Raw genomic sequence first — 22,142 nt, forward strand, 5'->3', positions numbered from 1 at the left:
TTTGGATTTTGTTTCCTAAAGTCCAGAAATACAGAACTTAATAAATGTTTTGAAAACTTTGCAAATATAAGGGGGTAGTTGTGCAACCTTGCAATCTGGAAAAGTTGTTATGAGAAATTGTCTTTTGAAGCAGTGCAGCTAAATCTGTAGGAATGAAGTTTTGCTTTGAGGAATGGGAAAGTAAAAATAAGGATGACAAGGAAAGATAGCAATCACACAAAGAAAATTTGAAACAAAATCAGTGAAATTAAAATAAGTAGTTACATAAAAACTAGTTTACATAAAAACCCAATTATTAGATTATATTGCAGGCAGAACAGTTTAAGAAAAAGCATTCTTAGCTTCCTTCTTAGATATTAGATAGACAGATAAACTTCTATTCTTGAGCAATAGTTTCACATTTTAATAGAAACAAAGAAGAATGAAAAATAGTTAAAGGAAAATATTTATTTTATCTGATCTGGTTTATCCATATATAACAAATCATGTGATGACTGTATTCTGTGCAATGTATACTTACAGCTGACTAAAAGTTAAAAAAAAACCCGATTGCCTGCTCAAGTTTTTGAGAACTGAAGTTATAATTTCAAAACATCTTACTCTTAAATAATTTGCTCAAGAATTTCAGCCCTTCAGTGGCCTTTTTCTGCCTGTTCTTCAAATTCAAATTCAAATCTTTATTATCAGTGCACAAGGTAAGTACAATGAGATTGGTTAAATTCCCTCAGTGAAGACAGAAAATCCCTAACCCAATAAACCATATTAACAAAACACCCAGTCCTGTTGCACCAGTGTGAACATGTTACACATTGCACTGGCCTAACTATACCAACGTAACTACATAGTTATGATGTTATTTCTCATTCAGGAGTCTAACAGCCCACGGATAAAAACTGTTCTTCGGCCTGTTTGTGTGACTGCCACAAAATATGTCTCCTTCTCGATGGTAAGAGGGCGAAGAAGTGATGATCAGGGTGAGAATCATCCCTGAGTTTTCTCCTCATTCTTCTAAGGCAACGAGCCTTAGAGATCTCATCTAGTGGTATCAGGGGACAGCCAACCATGTTTTGTGCTGTGCTCATCACCCTCTGTAATGTTTTTCTATCCGCGGCTGTGAGACCAGCATGCCATACTGTGATGCAATAAAATGAGTATTGTGGACTGGTAAAAGGAGGTCATCAGTTGTTGTTCCACCCTGTTTTTACGCAAGACCCTAAAGAAATGGAGTCTCTGTTGGGCCTTCCTGGCCACCTGGATCATGTTGTTTTTCCAGGTGAGGTCTTCCTTGAGATGGACTCCCACAAATTTAAAGGAGGAAACTCTCTCTACACAGCCCCCCTCAATGTAAAGTGGGGCAGGTTCCTCTCTTCAGTCACTGTGATAAAAAACAAGGTGAGAAACTAAGGAAGTATTTTGGGTGCAATTAGAGGAATCTGCTCCTTAGCAAGGCTGAAATAATGCAGTTAAAAGTGTAACTGCATTATAACTTTCATTTGTACAGCCTTCATTCATTTATTCATTTATTCACCAGGCTTTATTAATTCTGATATGTTCCTGCATAATGTTTCAGTTTTTATAATTTATACCAATCTGATTTTATTTTCATTTTTTTATCATTAGCTCCCCTGGTAATATCAGAAGAAGAAGAATAAGTTTATACAATATTTGTGTGAAAAAGCTTGATAGCATGGTTTCAGTCTGCCCTCCACTGGACTTTTTAAAAACTATAACATGGAATTGTTTTTATTCGCTATTCAGAAGCACATTCCCACTGTTCTATATACTATGCCTTCAGTCTAAGCTTTAATGTATTAACACTTTTGTATTCCTGTCTTAGGATAACTGATATATTGTAAGAAACATAAAATATATTTATTTCTTGTTCTTCCAGTTTTTTTAATGGTAAAATTATACTCTAGGCTGCTATTATAAAAATGAGATTTATTTATTCAGATCACCTATTCTATAGTTTTTAAATGTTTTAACTGTTTTAGAATTGTTAAGCCACTCACTTGGTTAATATGGCAGCTATAGAAACTGACTGACTGACTGGATCAATAAATTAAAATTTCTTGCAGGCTGCAAATGAATACCAGGCAGGCGTAACAGCTGTTTTGCAGTTAGCAAAGTGGCAATAGCATTGGAGCTGACAATATTAGCAGTGACATAGAGAAATCTAGAGTATCTTTTGGTGGCAGTAGTACATTTATTACTTTTAAAAAATACTGGTGGGCTGCACAAGGCTTCTTGGTTGGGCACATGCCTCCTATATGTCATGCAGGCATGAACTATATTTAAATGCAGGATGTTTGTTATTGATTTAAGACAAACAACTCTAGTAGAATATTATTTTAATTGCAGCATGAGGTTCTTGTTCTTTTCAAAACTTTCAATACGGAGTAAATTGGTTAAATAAATGTAATTATTTTATTTATCCATGTTTGTAGCTTAAGCTTTCTTTAGACATCCCAAGAAAAGTAGGTTGCGCAGGATCATCTTTGTATATACAGAGGCACATGTAATGAGGTAGGATAAAGGCAAGTTGCAGGGGACAACTGAACTTTTAGCATTTCAAAAAACAACACAATTAGGTAAGCCAGAAGTAAAATATCAAAATGTCAAATGTACATTCCCAATGAATACCTTACAAGCTAGGTTTTGAATGATTCAATAAAAATATGCTGATTTATTTTATTGTATTCTGGAATAACATATTGATTTTTGAGATTGTTTGTATATTATAGGAACTTAATATAAGAAACTATGATTGGTTTGCTGAAATCTCAGCTTCAAAAGCAGTGTCAAAGAAGGTGCTCTAGCTTCAAAAACATACATTAGTTATAGCGAAATATAAAATATCTAAGTATAATTTTCAAACTATCTTATGCAGTTTATTTTCCACTTACAATTTACAATGCTTTAAAGAAAACGTATTGGTAACTAAAAACAAACCAATATAATATAGAAATTCTATTTACTCTTATAGTTTATATCAGACTATATAATGGCTTGTGCCATTTTGTTTTAGATCAATTATTTAGTATTTATTTATAGGAGGGAAATATTTGGTGTAGGTTAATTAGTACATAAATTGAATTTTACTAAAATCTAATTCTGTTAATTTAATGTTGTAGTAGCTTGCCACTTTCTCAATAAGTGTGATATAGCCAAAATTCAATTGAAAATGTGTGTGTGTGTGTGTGTGTGTGTGTGTGTGTGTGTGTGTGTGTGTATTGGAGCATTAATAGGAAAGGAAGTTATCAACCATTCCAATACAGTGAGGTACATTAGCTGAACTAGAAGTTTAGTATGATTATTGCAAATTACTCTTAGTTATAACAAGCAATGTTTCTTTTGTGATATGTTATTGCTGTGGATAATATGGCTGTTGTGGATAAGGGTATCCAGGTTGCTGTGGTCCTGGATAAGAAGCTTGTCCAGGATTTTGGTACCCAGGTGATGGTGCATATGGAAGATTGTATTGACCATACATATAAGGATTATAGGTCAATGGCAAAGGCATCTGGCAATATCTGTGAAAACAAAACAAAAAAGCGTATTTTATTAGAATGAAGAAATTTCCATAGCATAAAGCTATTAAACTAAACACTGAACAATCTACATATGAAAGTATCTAATATAATCATCATGCAAGAACTAGGTAAATGAACCTCTATTACCAAACTTAGCAATGAAAGATCATCTATCTTACATTAATCAAAACAATATGCATATGGGCAAAATATAATTTAAACATTTTCATATGGATTTTTACAAATACAAGTAGGCTTTACTTATAACCATAGTGGAGTCTGCCAATTACAGGTGTGATAGTTGTAAAGCAGATCATCACATGGCCAACCTATTTTTTTTGCAGCAATCATTAAGCAAATCCATTGTTTACTATGGGCACTTCCCCCCCCCAAAAAAAAACAACAACAACTGGAGACCACATAAATGGTCAAGTGACAGCAGGACACTGCAAACAGACATAAATACAGAACAGTTGCTGAGCAGCCAAAACATTGTCACGTGATTGGGGGTAGGGAGAACGTCATTAGAACTTTAGAACTGGGTCATAAATATCTTTTGGGGATTTGATGTAACTTCAACCAGTCACCAAGAATAATTGAGAACTACCTACAGAACTTTATTTCTGGCTTATATCATACAAGACATTTGTAAGTTACTAAGCCAAACACTATTTTTAACAATATAGATAGTGAGAGGGAAATACATTGTGGAAAATGTTATTCATAATTTACCTGTTATTCATAATTTACATAAACATTTATGTAATTTTTTTAAATATAAAAAATAATCTAAGATGAACAGCAGAGTGAATTAGTGAATTGATAGCCACAAATTTTTGAATATGATCACCTCGCTTAATGACCTTGACCCCTGCTCTCTTTAATAGGTTAAGTTGCCACACAGGTCATTAAGTGAAGTACAGGATATCTCAGGGGAGGGGGAAGCCCTTAGTGCAGGCTCAAGCCCACAAGCCCTAAGCCTCCCAAGATATTCCTCCCCTGTCTGAGTCCCCACAAGCCTTGAACCTGCTTTCCATTCCAGTTGGGTCCTACACTTTCCCCATCTCCATTCACTGATAACACACACATTTTTGGCAGAACCCCCAACCTTTCGTTAGGGAAGGAGGGCAGGCAGCTCTGCTCCTTGGTGTTCCTGGGCCATGTGGCTCCTTTGTGGAAGTAGGCCCCATTAGGCAGTCAGTCTGAAAATGGTGTCCACTTCTGGGATAGACACACACAGTCGAGGAATACAGCACCCCCTCTACTTCCCTAATGTAATTTCTGGAGCATTTTAGTCCATAATCAGTAACAGGAATGGGAAGTAGGAATTGGACCTGGTAGGGTGGGAAGCAGGCCCAAGGGCTGTGGAGACCCAGCAGGGGGAAAACAGATCCAAGATCCAACAGGATGAGAAAAGAGGGAAATAAGCTGGGGCGGGGGGTTGTTGCAACATCTGAACAGTCAGTCATATGGGTGAATCAGTGTGAATGTGATACCGTGGTTGTAATTTTGAAACCATATCCTAATTAGCTTTCAGAGCATCCAGTCATAACTTCAAAGGGTTGCTAAGAAATAAAAAATAAATTGAAGATCACCTGTATTGTTTTAGAACTTTGGAATTCATACAATCTTAATATCTGGCAAGAAATATGAAAAAGAATACAGGTAGTTCTCAACATATGACCACAATTGATCCCAAAATTTCTGCTGCTAAGCCAGGCAGTTGTTAACTGAGTTTTGGCCAATTTTACAACCCGTCTTGCCACAGTTGTTAAGTGAATTATTCAAATTGTTAAGTTAGTAACACAGTTGTTAAGTGAATCTGGTTTCCTCATTGACTTAGTTTTCAGAAGGTCACAAAAAGAGGATCACATAACCCTGGCACATTGCAATTATCATTAATATGAGTCAGCTGCCAAGCACCCAAATCTTGATCATGTGACCATGGGGATGTTACAAAGGTCATGTGAAAATCAGTCGTAAGTCACTTTTTTCAGTGCTGATGTAACTTTGAATGGTCATTAAACAAATTGTTTTAAGTTGAGGACTAGTATTGTATTCTTTTAAAGAAATGCTTATTAATCAGCATATTGCATTATAGGTCCCATTTATTTTCTTCAAAACATTTTTTCTCTTATATTTTCCCATAAGACCAGGTCCCACTTTTATTTTTTGGATCAGCTAAGCATTAATCCACTGGTTGCCATAGGAATTAACCAACTGGCTTGTTTCTCAAACCTGATGTTGTGAGCTGGGAAAGAGTCCCTTTGATAGAACTCAGTGTCTTGGTGCCTTAACACTAAATCAAACCGGCTCTTTCTTCCAAACTATTATTGGGACTAAAACTATTTAATGTATAAATCTGTTATGTTAGTGGTACTAATTTCAGAAGAACTGTATATGTTAGAACTCCCAAGTAGAGGGGGTATGGTAGACCTCCCCAGTGGCTTTGTTTTTTATTAAACAGAGCCCTGAGGGTCGAGTCCCATAAATCACCCTGCCACAAGCTCCGACTTCAGTGCGCTCCTGCAAAAGCAGGAAAAGAAGAAAGTGTCCATCTCTGCTAATTGTCTTATCTTTATGGATTTCTATAAGCAGATGGAATAAGCACGAGTGAATAACTACTGGATTGCAAGTATTTTTGATTTCCTGACTTCTACCCTTTTAAAAAGAGAAACTTTTTTTCCTTTGTTTTAACTGACTGTTTAAGATGGCGCCTGAAAGGAAGTGAAGGTGAAGAATGGAATTGTAAACAGCCTGTGTAACTAAGAAGCTAAGAAACGTTATGTGTGGATTTTAATGAAGTGAAGTGAGCTCTCCTATACTTAAAGGGGAAAAGAGAAGTCTCTAGATTTTTATTTTGTGAATTTAAAAAAAAACAACTGAAATGGCTACTAAACCACCAAAGACTGGGGGTAGAAGGGGTTCTGAACCAGCTTTAGAAGTTTTGAAAGGGAAAGTGTTTGAAGAAAGGTTTAAGGAGATTATGGATAATAATGAGAAAATAAGAGAAGAAATAAAAGAGAATAATAAAAAAATAAGAGAAGATATTTTGATGGCTTTCCAACGTTTGGCAAAAAGACTGGAGGTGGTGGAGGAGGACAGCAAATAGAAAATAGAATGGGGGGAATGCAAATCAAATTGGACAAAAATGAAGATCAAGTGGTGGTGATGCAGTATAGAATGATGGAAGGAGCTCTGAGAATTAGGGGCTTGAATGAGGAGAAAGGGGAAGATTTAAAAAAAATTTTATCAGAAGCTCTGGCTGAACTTATTGAACTTGATCCACAAGAGGTTGCTTATCAAATTGACAAAATTTATAGAGTTAATTCCTGGATTGCTAGGCAGAAGAAACTTCCTAGAGACATTGTGGTTTATTTTTTGAAAAGAACAGTGAGAAATCAAATTTTGCAAGTTGCTTTTCAGAAAAACTTGAAAATAGGAGAACAGGAGCTGAAGGTTTGAAAGAGATTCCTCCCAAGATGTTAAGGGATAGAAAGGACTTTACATTTTTTACACAAGAACTTAAGAAATACCAGATTCAATTTAGAAGGGAGGTTCCAGTTGGTTTGACAGTGTATTATCAAGGAAGGAGATATCGTATTGATACAGTGCTTAAGGCCAAAGATTTTCTTTCTACTGTGCTGAAACTTGAAGTAGAAATAATAGAAAAAAGAATTCAAGAGACTCAAATGGGTGTGGAAGCTGAGGTGATTCCAGTGATGTTACCATCTGAGGAACAACCACAAGAACAAAGACTGACGAGGGGAGCCCTTAAGCGTAAAGAAAAGGAGCAACAAACTCAAAGTAAAGTTCAGGATTCTGCTACAGAAGCGGTGGGAGGAGCACAGCCGAAGACATGGGAGGACGATCTTCAGCTGATCGCTCAAAAGCTTCAGCAGGCCAGTAATGGCAAATAAAATCTTGACCTGGAATGTCAATGGTTTGAATTCAGCTCAGAAGAGAAGAAAAATATTTCATTATTTGAAACAATTTAAAAATGATGTGATTTGCTTACAAAAAACACATATTAAACTATCAGATCAAAAGTACTTAATAAACTCAAAGTTAGGTAAACATTTTGTTGCTTCAGCTTTGGAGAAAAAACATGGCATAGTGGTTTATTTGAGAAAAGATATACCAGCCAAGTTAACAGAGGCAGATATTCACGGAAGATATATTGCTATTGAACTTACAATAGAAACAAAAAGGACCCTTTTGTTTGGTATATATGCACCCAATCAGCAACAAGAAAAATTTTATAGAATGTTGTATGATAAGTTGATTCTATGGGATTATAAATCGTGTATTATATTGGGAGATTGGAATGGAGTAATAGATACACGAAAGGACAAGAGAATTTTTTCTAAGAAGATACCTGCACATGCAAAGCTGCCTAAATCCTTTTTTGACATGATAGAAGATTTTGAGTTGAGAGATGTATGGAGACTGCGGAATTTGGAGGAAAGAGACTATACTTTTTTCTCTGATAGGCATCAATCCTTCTCACGTATTGATTTTATTTTAATTTCTAATGATTTGCTTTTTAGGGTGAAGAAAACTAAGATATTTCCAAGATGTTTGTCTGATCATAGTCCTGTTTGGATGGAATTGCAATATGGAAAAGAAGGTAGAAGAACTTGGAGATTAAATGAAAATTTGTTTAGATATCAGGATAATGTAAATCAATGTAAAAAGCAGATGAAAGAATTTTTTGATTATAATTTGAATAACGAAACATCGATAGAAATGGTTTGGGACGCCAGTAAAGCTTTTATGAGAGGTGTATTAATATATATTAATAATAGACAGAGAAATAAGCAACAAAGACAGCGTAGGTATCTAGAAGAGGAAATTTATAAGAAACAACAATTATTAATACATAACCCGCATGATCAAAAACTTAAAGATGCAATAAAGTTATTACAGAATCAATTTAATATGATAATGGCTGATCAGGTGGCAACAAATATACAATATGCCAAACATAATACTTTTTGTAATGCAAATAGACCTGGTAGGTGGTTAGCATACACCTTAAGGAAAAGACAAAAACAACGTACTATAGAAAAAATAGAATATAAAGGTAAAGAGAGATATCAACAGGATAAAATTAAAAAAGCTTTTTTAGAATATTATACAAATTTATATCTTAAAGATAATATATTGAACAGAGATATTGATAATTATTTGAAGGAATATAAGGTTAAAAACTTAACTTTAGAACAAATGGATGAACTGAATCGGCCTATAACCTCTGAAGAAATTATTTTGGTAATTAAACAATTAAAAATGGGGAAAACTCCTGGTACGGATGGGCTCACAGTTAGTTATTATAGGAATTTACAGGATGAGATGTTAGGTCCACTTAAGGAATTATTTAATCAGATACAATTAGGATTCCCCCCTCATGGAGAACCTCTTTTATTTCATTGATACCAAAAGAGGAACAGGATTGTTCTAAACCTGGGAACTATAGGCCAATCTCGCTTTTAATTAATGATTATAAGATTTTTGTTAAAATAATAGCTAATAGATTAATGTTGATTTTGCAGCGAAGAATTCATAATGATCAATCTGGATTTATAAAAGGGAGACAGATGAGGAATAATGTTAGGCAGATTGTTAATTTACTGGAGTATTTAGAAAAGAAAAATTTTATTCCAGCAGCATTTATTTTTCTCGATGCAGAGAAAGCTTTTGATCGATTGCATTGGGATTTTTTATTTAAATTAATAGAAAAGATGCAATTTGGAGATGGTTTTACAAGAATAATTAGGGCAATTTATGGAGAGCAAACAGCACAGATTATAATTAATGGTAGTTTAATAGAAACTTTTAAGATTGCGAAAGGAGCAAGACAGGGATGTCCTTTATCACCATTATTGTTTATTTTAACTCTAGAACCATTATTGGATAAAATACGAGAAGTAAAGGAGATAGAGGGAATTAGAGTTAGACAACATGAATATAAGCTAAGAGCTTTTGCAGATGACCTGGTGATTACTTTAACAAACCCTATAAATTCTAGTAAATCTTTGTTGGAAATAATTGATCAATATGGGAAGGTTTCAGGGTTTAAGGTAAATTAGAAAAAGACAAAAGTGATAATAAAAAATATGGCTAGACAACAGAAAGAAAAACTAGAGGAAATAACAGGATTTGAAATTGTAAAGAAGGTTAAATACTTAGGGGTTTATATTACATCGTCAAATGTGAAATTGTATAAGAATAACTATGAGGTTTTATGGCAAAAAGTTCAGGAGTTGATTGTTTGGAAAAAATTGCAATTATCTTTGCTGGGGAGAATTGCTGCTATTAAAATGAATGTTTTACCTAGATTTTTATTCCTCTTTCAGATGATACCAATAATTAAGAAAGATAAGAATCTTGAGGAATGGCAGAAGGGAATTAACAAATTTATATGGGAAGGTAAAAAAGCTAGGGTTAAAATGAAAATAATTCAAGATTCTCGGGAAAGGGGAGGTTTCAAAATGTCCAATTTTAAATTATACTATGAAGCAGCTGCTCTCTCTGCAATAAGTGATTGGTTTAATTTAACGGAGGAAAGAATTTTGAATATAGAAGGTTATGACTTGCTATATGGATGGCATGCATATTTAATTTATGACAAAAAAGTGGATAAGGCTAAATCATGTGCTAAGAACTGCTCTTCTGCGTGTTTGGAAAAAATACTCTTATAAACTAAATTATAAGGTTCCTATATGGGCAAGTCCTAGACATATAATAGAGAATATAAATATAAATATAGAACAGAATCAGGAAATGATTACATATAAAGATCTTTTGTATACTGAAAGAGGTAATTTGCAATTAAAATCTCTGCACGTATTAAAAGAAGAAGGGAAAAATTATACTTGGTTTCAATATGAGCAATTACGTGCTAGATGGAAGGAAGATCAGAAAATTGGTATAGAGCAGAACGAGGGAAATTTGGTAAAGCAAATTAGAAATCAGTCTCAGGAGCATATAAAGAGATTATATAATGTGGTACTTGAAATAGATTCTGAAAGGGACTTGGTAAAGGACTGTATGATAAAGTGGGCACAAAACTTTCAGGAGCCAATATTATTGGAAACGTGGGAAAAAATTTGGGTTAGAAATGTTAAATTCACGCAGGCACAGAATCTGAGGGAAAATTTTTATAAAATGTTTTATAGATGGCATTTAGATCCTAAGAAATTATCATGTATGTATCCAGATATGCAAGCAAAATGTTGGAGATGTAATTGTGATGATGCTACATATTTTCACATTTGGTGGACTTGTAAGGATATAAAGGCCTTTTGGATAAAAATTTGGTGGATTTTACAAAATGTTTTGAAAAAGAAGATAAAGTTCCTGCCGCAATTTTTTCTGTTGGGAATTATTACGGATTGTACAGTAATTGAGACTAAATTGATTTTAAATCTATTAACAGCAGCAAGATTACTAATAGGACAATATTGGAAGAAAAAAGAAGTACCGTATATACTCGAGTATATACGGCTTATACTCGAGTATATACGGCTTATACTCGAGTATATACGGCTTATACTCGAGTATATACGGCTTATACTCGGGTCTATACGGCTTATCCTCGGGTCTATACGGCTTATACTCGAGTTTTTTTTTTTTAAGCCCCTCGGCTTATACTCGAGTATATACGGCTTATACTCGAGTTTTTTTTTTTTTCTTTTTTTCACATTTTACCGGACGGCGCGGGGAAGCCCTGCCGGTGCAGTGAGAGGCGGGCGGGGGCCGCCAGCCTTCTCAGCTGAGGGAGGGAGGGTTTCCCCAACCGGTAGGTGCCTCATTTCCCACCCTCGGCTTATACTCGAGTCCCCAGTTTACCCCAGTTTTTGGGGTAAAATTGGGGACCTCGGCTTATACTCGGATCGGCTTATATTCGAGTATATACGGTACCTACAATATTTATTTATTTATTTATTTATTTATTATTTAAATTTTTTTATACCGCCCTTCTCCCGAAGGACTCAGGGCGGTTCACAGCCAGATAAAAAAAATACACAATACATAATTCAATTGTATTGATGTCAGAGATATGGTGAGGGTTCCAAACAGGTGAGCTGTATTCTAGAATTGGTCTAGCAAATGTTTTATATGCTCTGGTTAGTAGTGTAGTGTTTTTGAAAAAGAAGCTACGCAAGATTAGGTTTACAACTCTTAGAGCCTTTTTTGCTATGTATTTGCAGTGGGCTTTGACACTTAGATCATTTGACATGAAAACTCCAAGGTCTTTAACGGGATGAGGGTCATCTTTAAGGTAATGTCCATCAAGCAAGCTTGGCACTTAGTGTTTGGGTTCTTCTTTCCTATATGTAAGACTGAGCATTTGCTAGTTGAGATTTGGAGTTGCCAAGTTTTAGACCAAGCGGTTAGATGATCAAGGTCTTTTTGAATGATAGATGTATTATCAGTGGTGTTAAAATAGTTTGACATTGTCAGCAAAGAGAACACAATAACTTGAGATATGGTCACAAAGATCATTAATGTATAGTATAAATAGTGTTGGTCCAAGGACGCTGCCTTGAGGAACGCCACTCTTGACAGGAACAGGATTTGATAGAGCATTGCCAATTTTGACCACTTGTTGTCTGTTAGATAGAAAAGCAGATATCCATTTGTGAAGGGGTCCTGAAATGCCGTAGGATTTTAGTTTTAGGAGAAGTTTATCATGTACTACTGAGTCAAAAGCTTTGCAGAAGTCTATGTAGACTGCATCTATTGTTTTGCCTTGATCAAGAGTCCATGTTTTTACAGTGAAGAAGTTGTAAGTTGCATGATAATTTTTTCCTGAAACCAAATTGTTTATTGGAGAGTAGGTTGTTTGCTTCTAAGTGTGAGGTAATGGATTGGTTGATGATTGATTCCATGACTTTGCAGGTGACGCAGCATAGAGAGATTGGTCTGTAATTTTCGACTAAGGGGTCTCCTTTTTTGAAGATGGGGATGACTGTGGCCAGTGACCACAGTTTGGGAAGGGAACTGGTAGTGAAAGCTTTATCAAAGATTATGTTTAGGAGTTCTGCTATATTAGTGGAAAGTTTTTTTAAGAAGTAGGCCATAGTCCATTGGGTCCAATAGATAGTGATGGTTTTATGTTATGAAGAGCTTTTCCAACATTTTCTTCTGTGAAGTCTATATGAGTTAAGTCATCATGTTCATTGCTGGTACGTTTGTGGAATGTCGGATATGTGTCATCGCTGTTAACAAAAACTGAGCCAAAAAATATGTTGAAGAGGTTGGCTTTAACTGTTTCGTCATTGCATTCTTTGTTGTTAGAATCTTTTAGTGGTGGGATGGATCTTGTGTCTTTAAGTTTATTGTTAACAAAATTATAAAAGGCACGATTGGAATTTGTGCGCAGAAGGTCCTCTTCTTGTTTGGTGTGGTAATTTGTGCATTCAGTTTTTATTTGGTTGCATATATTTCTGTAGCGGTTTTTGAAATTTGCTACAAAGCCTTTTTTGTTTCTTTTCCAGAGGGATTTTTTTTTGATTGAAGCTTTTTTATTGATATGGGTAGTTTGATTTTCCTGATCATGGTGGTAGTTTGTGGTAGGTATAGTTTGATGACTCTATTGATTTCAAATAGGAAAACTCTATAGTGGTCTTCAGCAGTTATGCAGTTTGCAAACAGATTTTGCCAGTCCAGAAATGAAAGATCGTTGTTTATAAGGTTGTAGTTGGCTTTTTTGAAGTTGTAGATGGGGATACTATTGTTATGACGATTTGAGTATGGACGTATATTGAGACAAAAATCAATCATGCAGTGGTCACTGTTGGAAAAAGGTTCTTTAATTTGTAGTCCATAAATTGAGTTTGGGTTGTTGCAGAAGATAAGATCAAGGCAGTTGTTGAGTCTTGTATTGTTAGTTACAAGTTGTTCAAGACCTAGGTTTGTAACAGCGTTGTATAGTGTAGTATGGATTGGATCAGTTGTACATTCATTAGTTATCCAGTTAATGAGAGGTAGATTTAGGTGGCCCAGGAAGATGGGAGGGTATGGGCAAGAGGTAGCCCATGTTAGCAGTGAGGTTAGCATATTTGCATGGGTAATGTCATAGTCAGGGGCTCTGTAGCATAGTAAGAATCGAAGAGTAGTGTTAAGGGATAGGTCGCATACAATAGTTTCAGGGAGAGAAAGTTTGTGTGAAACTTGAATATTTTTTAGATTCAGTGACTTTTTGTAAAAGATAGCCACTCCACCACCTCTTCGGTTTTCACAATCTGATCGATGAACTTGATATTCTTTGTTTGAGATAATGGAGTCAGGAAGGGATGAGTTCAGCCATGTTTCACAAACAAAAATGATATTGAATGTACCACTGCTTAACAAGAGGATAAATTTAGGTAATTTGTTAACAATGCTTCTCGCATTTATCAATTTGCATTTGAGATCTGTAGTAATTGGTGTTGAAGAGGTAAGGGGCGTGCATACCTAATTTTGGATGTTGGTAGGTTGGGGGTTGTGTACAACAGGTGGTTGTATAGATGGTTGGATGGTTGGATGGATGTTTTGGGAGGTGAGTGTTTGGATGTTGGGTACTTGATTGTTTATTGAGATGTCCAGCCCCTTGGTTCTCCGAGGGGCTGAGGGAGATGAAATGCCGGAGAAGACGCCTAGAGAGTACTTGGAGGTCCAGTCGTTCCGAAGCTGATCGGACACTAGTTAGGTCCTATTCTAGGACCTACCTAGTGGCAATGAGGGAGGCAAGGCGTTCCTACGCTTCCACCCTCATTGCATCGGCAGATAACCGCCCGGCCGCCCTGTTTCGGGTGACCCGCTCTCTCCTTCATCAGGAGGTGCGGGATGACCCTTTGCAGGGACGTGCCGAGGAGTTTAGTGGTTATCTATACGATAAAATCACTCAGCTCCAGGATGGTCTGGACCAAAATTGGGATGATCTAAGCGAGAGGGAGGAGGCACGTCTTGTTGAGTCTGTTTGGGATGAGTTTGATCTTGTGACTCCCGAGGACGTGGACAGGTTGTTGGGGAGGCTCCACGCCACCACATGTTTACTGGACCCGTGTCCTTCCTGGCTGGTGCTGGCCACTCAGGAGGTGACACAAGGCTGGCTCCAGGGGATCATCAATGCTTCTTTGTTGGAAGGGGTTTTCCCTGCCGCCTTGAAAGAGGCGGTGGTGAGACCCCTCCTCAAGAAGCCCTCCCTGGACCCAGCTATTTTGGATAATTATCATCCGGTCTTCGTTGCGAAGGTTGTAGAGAGTGCTGTGGCGCGGCAGCTACCCCAATACCTGGATGAAGATGCCTATCTAGACCCGTTCCAGTCTGGCTTCCGACCCGGATACAGCACGGAGACAGCTTTGGTCGCGTTGGTGGATGATCTCTGGAGGGCCAGGGACAGGGGTTACTCCTCTGCCCTGGTCCTATTAGATCTCTCAGTGGCTTTTGATACCATCGACCATGGTATCTTGCTGCGCCGGCTGGGGGATTGGGCGTGGGAGGCACCGTTTATCGGTGGTTCTCCTCCTATCTCTCCGAACGGTCGCAGACGGTGTTGACAGGGGGGCAGAGGTCGGCCGCGAGGTGCCTCACTTGTGGGGTGCTACAGGGGTCGATTCTCTCACCCCTTCTGTTCAACATCTATATGAAGCCGCTGGGTGAGATCATCAGTGGCTTTGGGGTGAGATACCAGCTGTACGCTGACGACACTCAGCTGTACTTTTCCACCCCAGGCCAACCCAACGAAGCTGTTGAAGTGCTGTCCCGGTGTTTGGAAGCCGTACGGGTCTGGATGTGGAGGAACAGGCTCAAGCTTAATCCCTCCAAGATGGAGTGGCTGTGGATGCCGGCACCCCGATTCAGTCAGCTGCAGCTGCGGCTGACTGTTGGAGGCGAGTTATTGGCCCCAAAGGATAGGGTGCGCAACTTGGGTGTTCTCCTGGATAAACGGCTGTCGTTTGATAGAAGAATGGATATTGAAGGTTGCCAATTTGGCTGAGATGGCGAAGATATCAGCCTTTTTGAAAGATAATACGCAAGAAAGATACTTAAAGGAATGGAAAAAATGGATTGACTATATTCAACGTAGATATCAGACTAAGAGTTATCAGACTGTTTTTGAATGATTATGATGTATTATTTTTGATTGTTCTCGGGGGAAGTTAGGAATTGATGATTCTAGGGGTATAATTAAGTTGGGATGAAAATTTTTTAGCATATGTTTGTTTTATTTTTAACTATACCTTGTGCTCGTTCCGGGAAGTCGGGGGGGGAGGGGGGGTTGTGAAGGGAGGGGGAGGGGAGGGGGGGAAAGGGGAAAAAAATTTGTAAAACTTTTTGAATTAAAAAAAAAAAAAAAAGAACTCCCAAGTAGACAGATAGGAAGTAAGACCATGTGAGCTAATTCTGCTTCATTGTAAGGCTACATTAACCGTGTTTTGCACGTCTGAAGATACAAATTTTTCACTGCCATTTTTAACCACCTGATCAATTAGGATAAACGTTTCTTCCACTGACTGTTAATTTGTTGGGTTCTCCTCCACCTCTTGTCTGATTGTTTCTTAGGCAGCTTCCCTTTGTTCCTCAAGGTCATTCACACATTCCATTACAATGACATTAATTAGTTCACATCTTTGCAAACTTACCCAGGATATCCTGGATAGGTTGGATAAGGTGGCCCCTGGGCTTGTGAAGGTGTTACATTAGCTGCAGAACCCACAGGAGCAGGTGATATCCCAGTAGTTGTTGAACCAGGAGTAGTGACTGCAGATGCTGTAGAAATTGCTGGTGGAGGAGGACGTGCTGGTGGCTGTGGTTTACTAAACTAAACAACAAAATTATACATAATCTAAGAAGTACAGTTACATTCTTTATATTTTATATTTATGGCAATTGTAGTCATGAAAGGCTGACTAAAAACACAAACAGCATTATGTAATTGCCACACAATGAGAAAAAATTATTTAAATTGATTCCTTTTAAATATCCAAAAGAAGCCTTTCTTAAATTACTTAAATCAAGTTTGCTGAAGATGATCCTTCATTTTTCTTATCTAATTAGTAAATCTGAGAAAATATATTTATAACTGAGAGCAATTTATAGCATCACAAAATAGATTATATTGTAAATTGCAAATATAGTAGCTTTAATCTACAAAATGATACATAATATTCACAATTGTTATCAAGCTGTTGATATAATGGCAATATTAGTTAACCACTTCACTGTTTCTTTGTCCTTTCAATCATCCTTTCTCTTTCGCCTGGACCACCTCTGCCATCACCATATAATCACAGAACAATTTTATGTAGCCTAGAATTTCATTAGAAAAACCAAAACTCAAATCTCAAAATTATCAGTTATCAAGAATAGTTTTCAAATGCTATTTTGATTAAAGAGAAATAGGACATTATCTTTCTTTCTCTTTTTCTGTCTCTCATCTACCTGGGCTATGAATAGGTTCTTTTTTATCTGTGCTCTGCACTGCAATTTTTCAATATATAGTATTCAGTATACAAGGCTGCTCTTCTAATCCTCTGAATTTACTGAAACAGAGGAAGCCCAAAAAATAACTTTACTGTTGATTTACTTACCACATTTGTTCGGGGAGCTGGAGTTGGAATAGAGGATGCAGAGGGCTTGTTTCCCCCAGAGGGAACAGTTTGATATGCAGGCACAGAAGGAAAAGAAGGAGCACTGGGTTCCCTGGCAATAGTCTGTTGCAAATCTCTTAAAAGAAAAACATAATAAAAATGGAAGGTGAACTTTAGCCTACTATCGAACACCTGAGATATATTTTGTACTGAGATCTTGGTTTCAGTGTCCAAGAGGGAAAACTACAAATTAATATTCACTCCAAATCAAGTTCTAATTAAATCCATCTTCATTTAGCCACAGCCTAGCATAGTTAGAATAGAATAGAATAGAATTTTTTATTGGCCAAGTGTGATTGGACACACAAGGAATTTGTCTTGGTGCATATGCTCTCAGTGTACATAAAAGAAAAGATACCTTCATCAAGGTACAACACTTACAACACTTAATGATAGTCATAGGCTACAAATAAGCAATCAGGAAACAATATCAGTATAAATCGTAAGGATACAAGCAACAAAGTTACAGTCATAATTGGAAGGAGATGGGTGACGGGAACAATGAGAAGATTAATAGTAGTGCAGATTTAGTAACAGTTTGACAATGTTGAGGTAATTTTTGTTTAGCAGAGTGATGGTGTTCTTGTGTCTAGTTGTGTCTAGTTGTTCTGGTGTGCAGTGCTCTATAGCGTCGTTTTGAGGGTAGGAGTTGTAACAGTTTATGTCCAGGATGTTAGGGGTCTGTAAATATTTTCACAGCCCTCTTTTTGATTCGTGCAGTATACAGATCCTCAGTCTAATGTGTAATTAGATTTATAGTCTCACAGAAAAGTGTTTTTCTTGGATGAAAAGGTATGTAAGAGATACAAAAATAGAACTTTTTAAAGGAATTTTAATAATTCTATAAAATAATATTAAAGCAATACTGAAGACTTAAAACATTAGGTTTTGTTTCAAGCACTGCTTTTGCCCCTACAAAAGATGTTCTGTTTATGTTCCCCAACTCTCAAAATGGAATACAGTTTATTTATAAGCCTAAATACCCTGTTTCTCCCAAAATAAGACATTCCCTGATAATAAGTCCAATCAGGCTTTTGAGCACATGACAATAAGGCCAAGCACTTATTTCAGGGTTCAAAAAAATATAAGACAGGTCTTATTTTCGGGGAAACACGGTAGTAGGCATAGTAGAGGAATGCAGAAAAGGAAAGTTTCATGTTGAATCTAGAGAACTAGGCTTCTCAATCTATATTCGTAAAATCTGATAGCTAACAATATATATTTCAGGAATGGCAGCATACATTAAATATATGCAAACTGGTAGGTCACAAAATATGGGGGAAATTCAGTTAAAAAAATCATGTAATGGTAACACTAATGTATTCAAGACCAGAGATGGAAAAATTGTGATCCTCCAATTGTTGAGGTTTAAGAAGAAGTAACTTAGTCTGCCAACCTAGCAGTTCAAAAGCATGTAAAATATGCAAGTAAAAAAACAGGGACCACATTGGTGGGAAGGTAACAATGCTCCATGCGCCTTTGGCATTCAGTCATGCCAGCCACATGACCACGGAGATGTCTTTGGACAGCACTGGCTCTTCAGCTTTGAAACGGAGATGAGCACTACCCCCTAGTGTCAGGAATGACTCACCCATATATATGAGGGGAACCTTTACCTTTAAGAACAAGCAAACATGGATGGGCGGGGCTGATGTTGTGGCAATACAGTGGTGATTTAGCGGAGCTCGGCTAAGCCAGCTGAATTCTACTGTCAGGACCCCCCCCCCCCCCCCCCGGACAGGTGACAAAGAAGAGCTGACACTGCATGGATCGTGAGGAGCCCTCAAACTGGCAGGAGAAGACGGACATTATGGCCAGACCAAGCTGGAAAAAGTGACTGAGAAAGACTGAGCAGCAGCATGAGTGAGTAGGTGAGCTTTTTTTTTTTCTTTTCTAACCCCTGTGTAGAATTTTCCCAATTTTTTTTCTTTTTTGAGAGTGCGACTTAAGAAGGGGAGGCAGGGCATTCTACTCCACAAAGTTTAGCGGCGACTAAGATTCTAAGTAGTGAAAATATTGACATGCTTTGAACTATGCTTTGAACTATTGTGGATTACAAATTGAACTAGCAAAGTGGTGAAGAGAAACAGCTTGGAATTTTTTGAGACCAAGTGGATAATTTCTCTTTCGTTTATTCTTTTTCCTCTTTTTTCATTCCTGGACTGGCTAGATACTGCAAATAGTGTGTTTTGTGCTTTCGCCCTCTTTGAGATTATAAATATATTCAACAGTGAACTTAGATATATAAAGTTTTGGGGAATTGGTGGGCCTTGTGGATTACAAATATCTACTATTGAGAGAAGAATACCTATAAATCAGTGGGGAAATGCAGCTGGTTCTATCCAGCTCGGGCGAATTGTACTGCTGGTAGGAGGAGGCTCCACCCACCTGCCCAGACGTCATCATGTCCCATTTTTGACGCTCTGCACATGCGCAGAAGGTTCTGCGCATATGCAGAGGTATTGCACGTGAGCAAAGCATGTGCATGCTCCCCTTTGCGAACCAAGAGCAAAGGTAAGTGGATTTCACCCCTGCTGTAAACTGTTTACTACAGATATAATTAACAAAGTAAAACAGAGAAGCAGCTGTGAACTTTGAACAATGAACTGAGAGTTACAATGTCTTGAGGAATTGGTGGGCCTTGTGGATTATAGATACTAATTACTGAGAGAAGGAGAAGAAAGAAAAATAATTATTGTAAAGAAACATTTGATGCCACTACAATTAAGATTGTGATACTGGTGGGAAATTGGAACAGAAAAGTGTGTTCTTTTGGGACAAAAAGAACCAGTAAATGTGGAAAAGACTATGGAAAGAAGAAAGTGAGGCCGAGAAAATAGAATGTGGAGAATATGTAGAACGAGAAGGAGCAAAAGCAAAGGATCAGAGAGAAATAAGATCAACTAGGAAAATACAACCTATATATAAGTGAGAAGATTGATGAAGAATTAAAGATGCTATCAATTAATATAAATGGATTGAATTCACCAATGAAAAGGAAAAAACCTTTCACAAAATTACAAAAATTAAAATTTTATTTAATTTGTCTTCAAGAAGTTGATATTAAAAAATACTATAGCACAACAAAAGAAAAGGGGGGGTGATTTTATATATAAAGGAAACAATAAATACCAAACAAATATACACAGATGAAAAATGGAGAATTTTGATGGTGGTGGTAATAATAAACCAAAAACAAGTACTGTTGATAGCAATTTTAGTGCCAAATAATAAACAAGAAGAATTCTATTAAAAAAACTTCACATGGAAATAACTGAAATGGATTATGAAATGGATTATGAACATTTTTGTGTTAGTGGATTTCAATGCAATTGTGGATGCAAAATTGGATTATAGAAGCAGAAAAATAGGTTAAAAGGTATGGAAAAATAAGGATTTTCTTTAAAATGACAGAAGAACTATCACTTCAAGATCCATGGTAAGAGATTTATTAACATGATAAAGACAATATACAATAAGCAAACGGCAAAGCTGATGGTAAATGGAGATATGATAGAAAATTTTAACATAAAAAAAGGCACAAGGATGTCCACTATCTCCTTCACTATTTATATTGACAGTGGAAGTGTTAAATAGAAATATTAGGCAAAATATAGAAATTAAAGCAGTGGTGGGATTCAGCCAGTTTGCACCACTTCGGGAGAACCGGTTGTTAACTTTCTGAGCAGTTTGGTGAACTGGTTGTTGGAAGAAATCATTAAGGCACAGAACTGGTTGTTAAATTATTTGGATTCCACCACTGAATTAAAGGTATGGAAATAAAAAAGGAACAATATAAACTACAGGCATTCATAGATGATTTGGTTTTTATCTTGGAAGATCCACAAGAAATGGACTTAAACTCATTACGAAAATAGAAGAATATGGTGAAGTTGCAGGACTGAAAATAAATAAAGAAAAAAGCAAAACAATAGTTAAAAATATTACAGACATACAGAAAAAAGAACTAATGAGGAAAACAGATATGCAGATAGTCAAGAAAGTTAAATATTTATGAATTCAATTAATGGTAAGATGTGTAAAAATTGAAGAAGATAATTATAAATTGGTGCAACAAATTAAAACTGATTTGGAGTGGGGGAAAATCTACAATTATCATTGTTGGGAAGAGTAGCCACTATAAAAATAAATATCTTATTTCAAACAATACCAATATTTATTTCAAACAATACCAATAATACCAACAATGGAGGTGGTTTTGGGCTACCAGATTGGGAATTTTACTACCAGGTTTCAATACTTACTTGGGTGAAAGAATGGATTGGCTTGAGCAATAAAAAATTATTGACCCTGGAGGAACATGATCTTGAATTTTGAAGAACAACAAGAATATGGACCCAAGTTAATAAAAATGGTAGCAGAATATGATGGAAGAAACAGAAGCGATTAAGAGACCAAAAAAAAACCCCCCACCACAAGGCCCCAATGGGCTACCAGCAGAATTCTACAAACAAGTAGAAGGGGTATTAAGCCCAGTGATGGTGGAAGTTTATAACGAAGTATTAGTAGAAGCAAAAATAAGAAACTCATGGATGGAAGCAAATATTACCTTCATACCGAAAAATGACTCAGATTTAACACAGATAAAGAATTATAGGCCAATATCCTTATTGAATGCAGACTATAACATATATGCTCCAATAATAGCAGAGAGATTAAAAAATATCTGAATGAATTTATATATCCAGATCAGAATGGATTTCTCCCAAAGAGACAGATTAAAAATAATATGAGAATGACTTTAAATACATTGGAGTATTATGAGACACCCTGGAAAATAAATGGCGTTGATGTCCCTAGATGCATAGAAAGCATTTGACAATGTTAACTGGCAATTCATAATAGAACAAATAAAATATATGGATTTTGGGGAGAGATTTATTAATATGATTAAAGCAATATATTGTAAATGATCAGCCAAAGTAATAGTAAATGGAGACATAAC

At 36.5% G+C, this 22,142-nt stretch overlaps 1 protein-coding gene across 3 annotated transcripts in view; it reads right to left on the bottom strand.

Annotated features, from left to right (window-relative positions):
- Nucleotides 1-2,334: 2,334 nt before the first annotated feature.
- PDCD6IP (programmed cell death 6 interacting protein) overlaps nt 2,335-22,142 on the bottom strand; it is a 77,118-nt gene continuing 57,310 nt past the window's right edge. For all 3 annotated transcript variants that reach the window (XM_058184366.1, XM_058184365.1, XM_058184364.1), the window contains 3 exons: nt 17,117-17,252; nt 16,169-16,347; nt 2,335-3,533 (listed from right to left, as the gene is read on the bottom strand). In XM_058184366.1, the coding sequence (XP_058040349.1) occupies nt 3,365-3,533; nt 16,169-16,347; nt 17,117-17,252 (484 nt within the window). In that variant the 3' untranslated portion in view covers nt 2,335-3,364. The remainder of the gene's footprint in view (nt 3,534-16,168; nt 16,348-17,116; nt 17,253-22,142) is intronic.

Source organism: Ahaetulla prasina, chromosome 4 (assembly GCF_028640845.1).
Source record: "Ahaetulla prasina isolate Xishuangbanna chromosome 4, ASM2864084v1, whole genome shotgun sequence".
Classification (NCBI taxonomy): domain Eukaryota; kingdom Metazoa; phylum Chordata; class Lepidosauria; order Squamata; family Colubridae; genus Ahaetulla; species Ahaetulla prasina.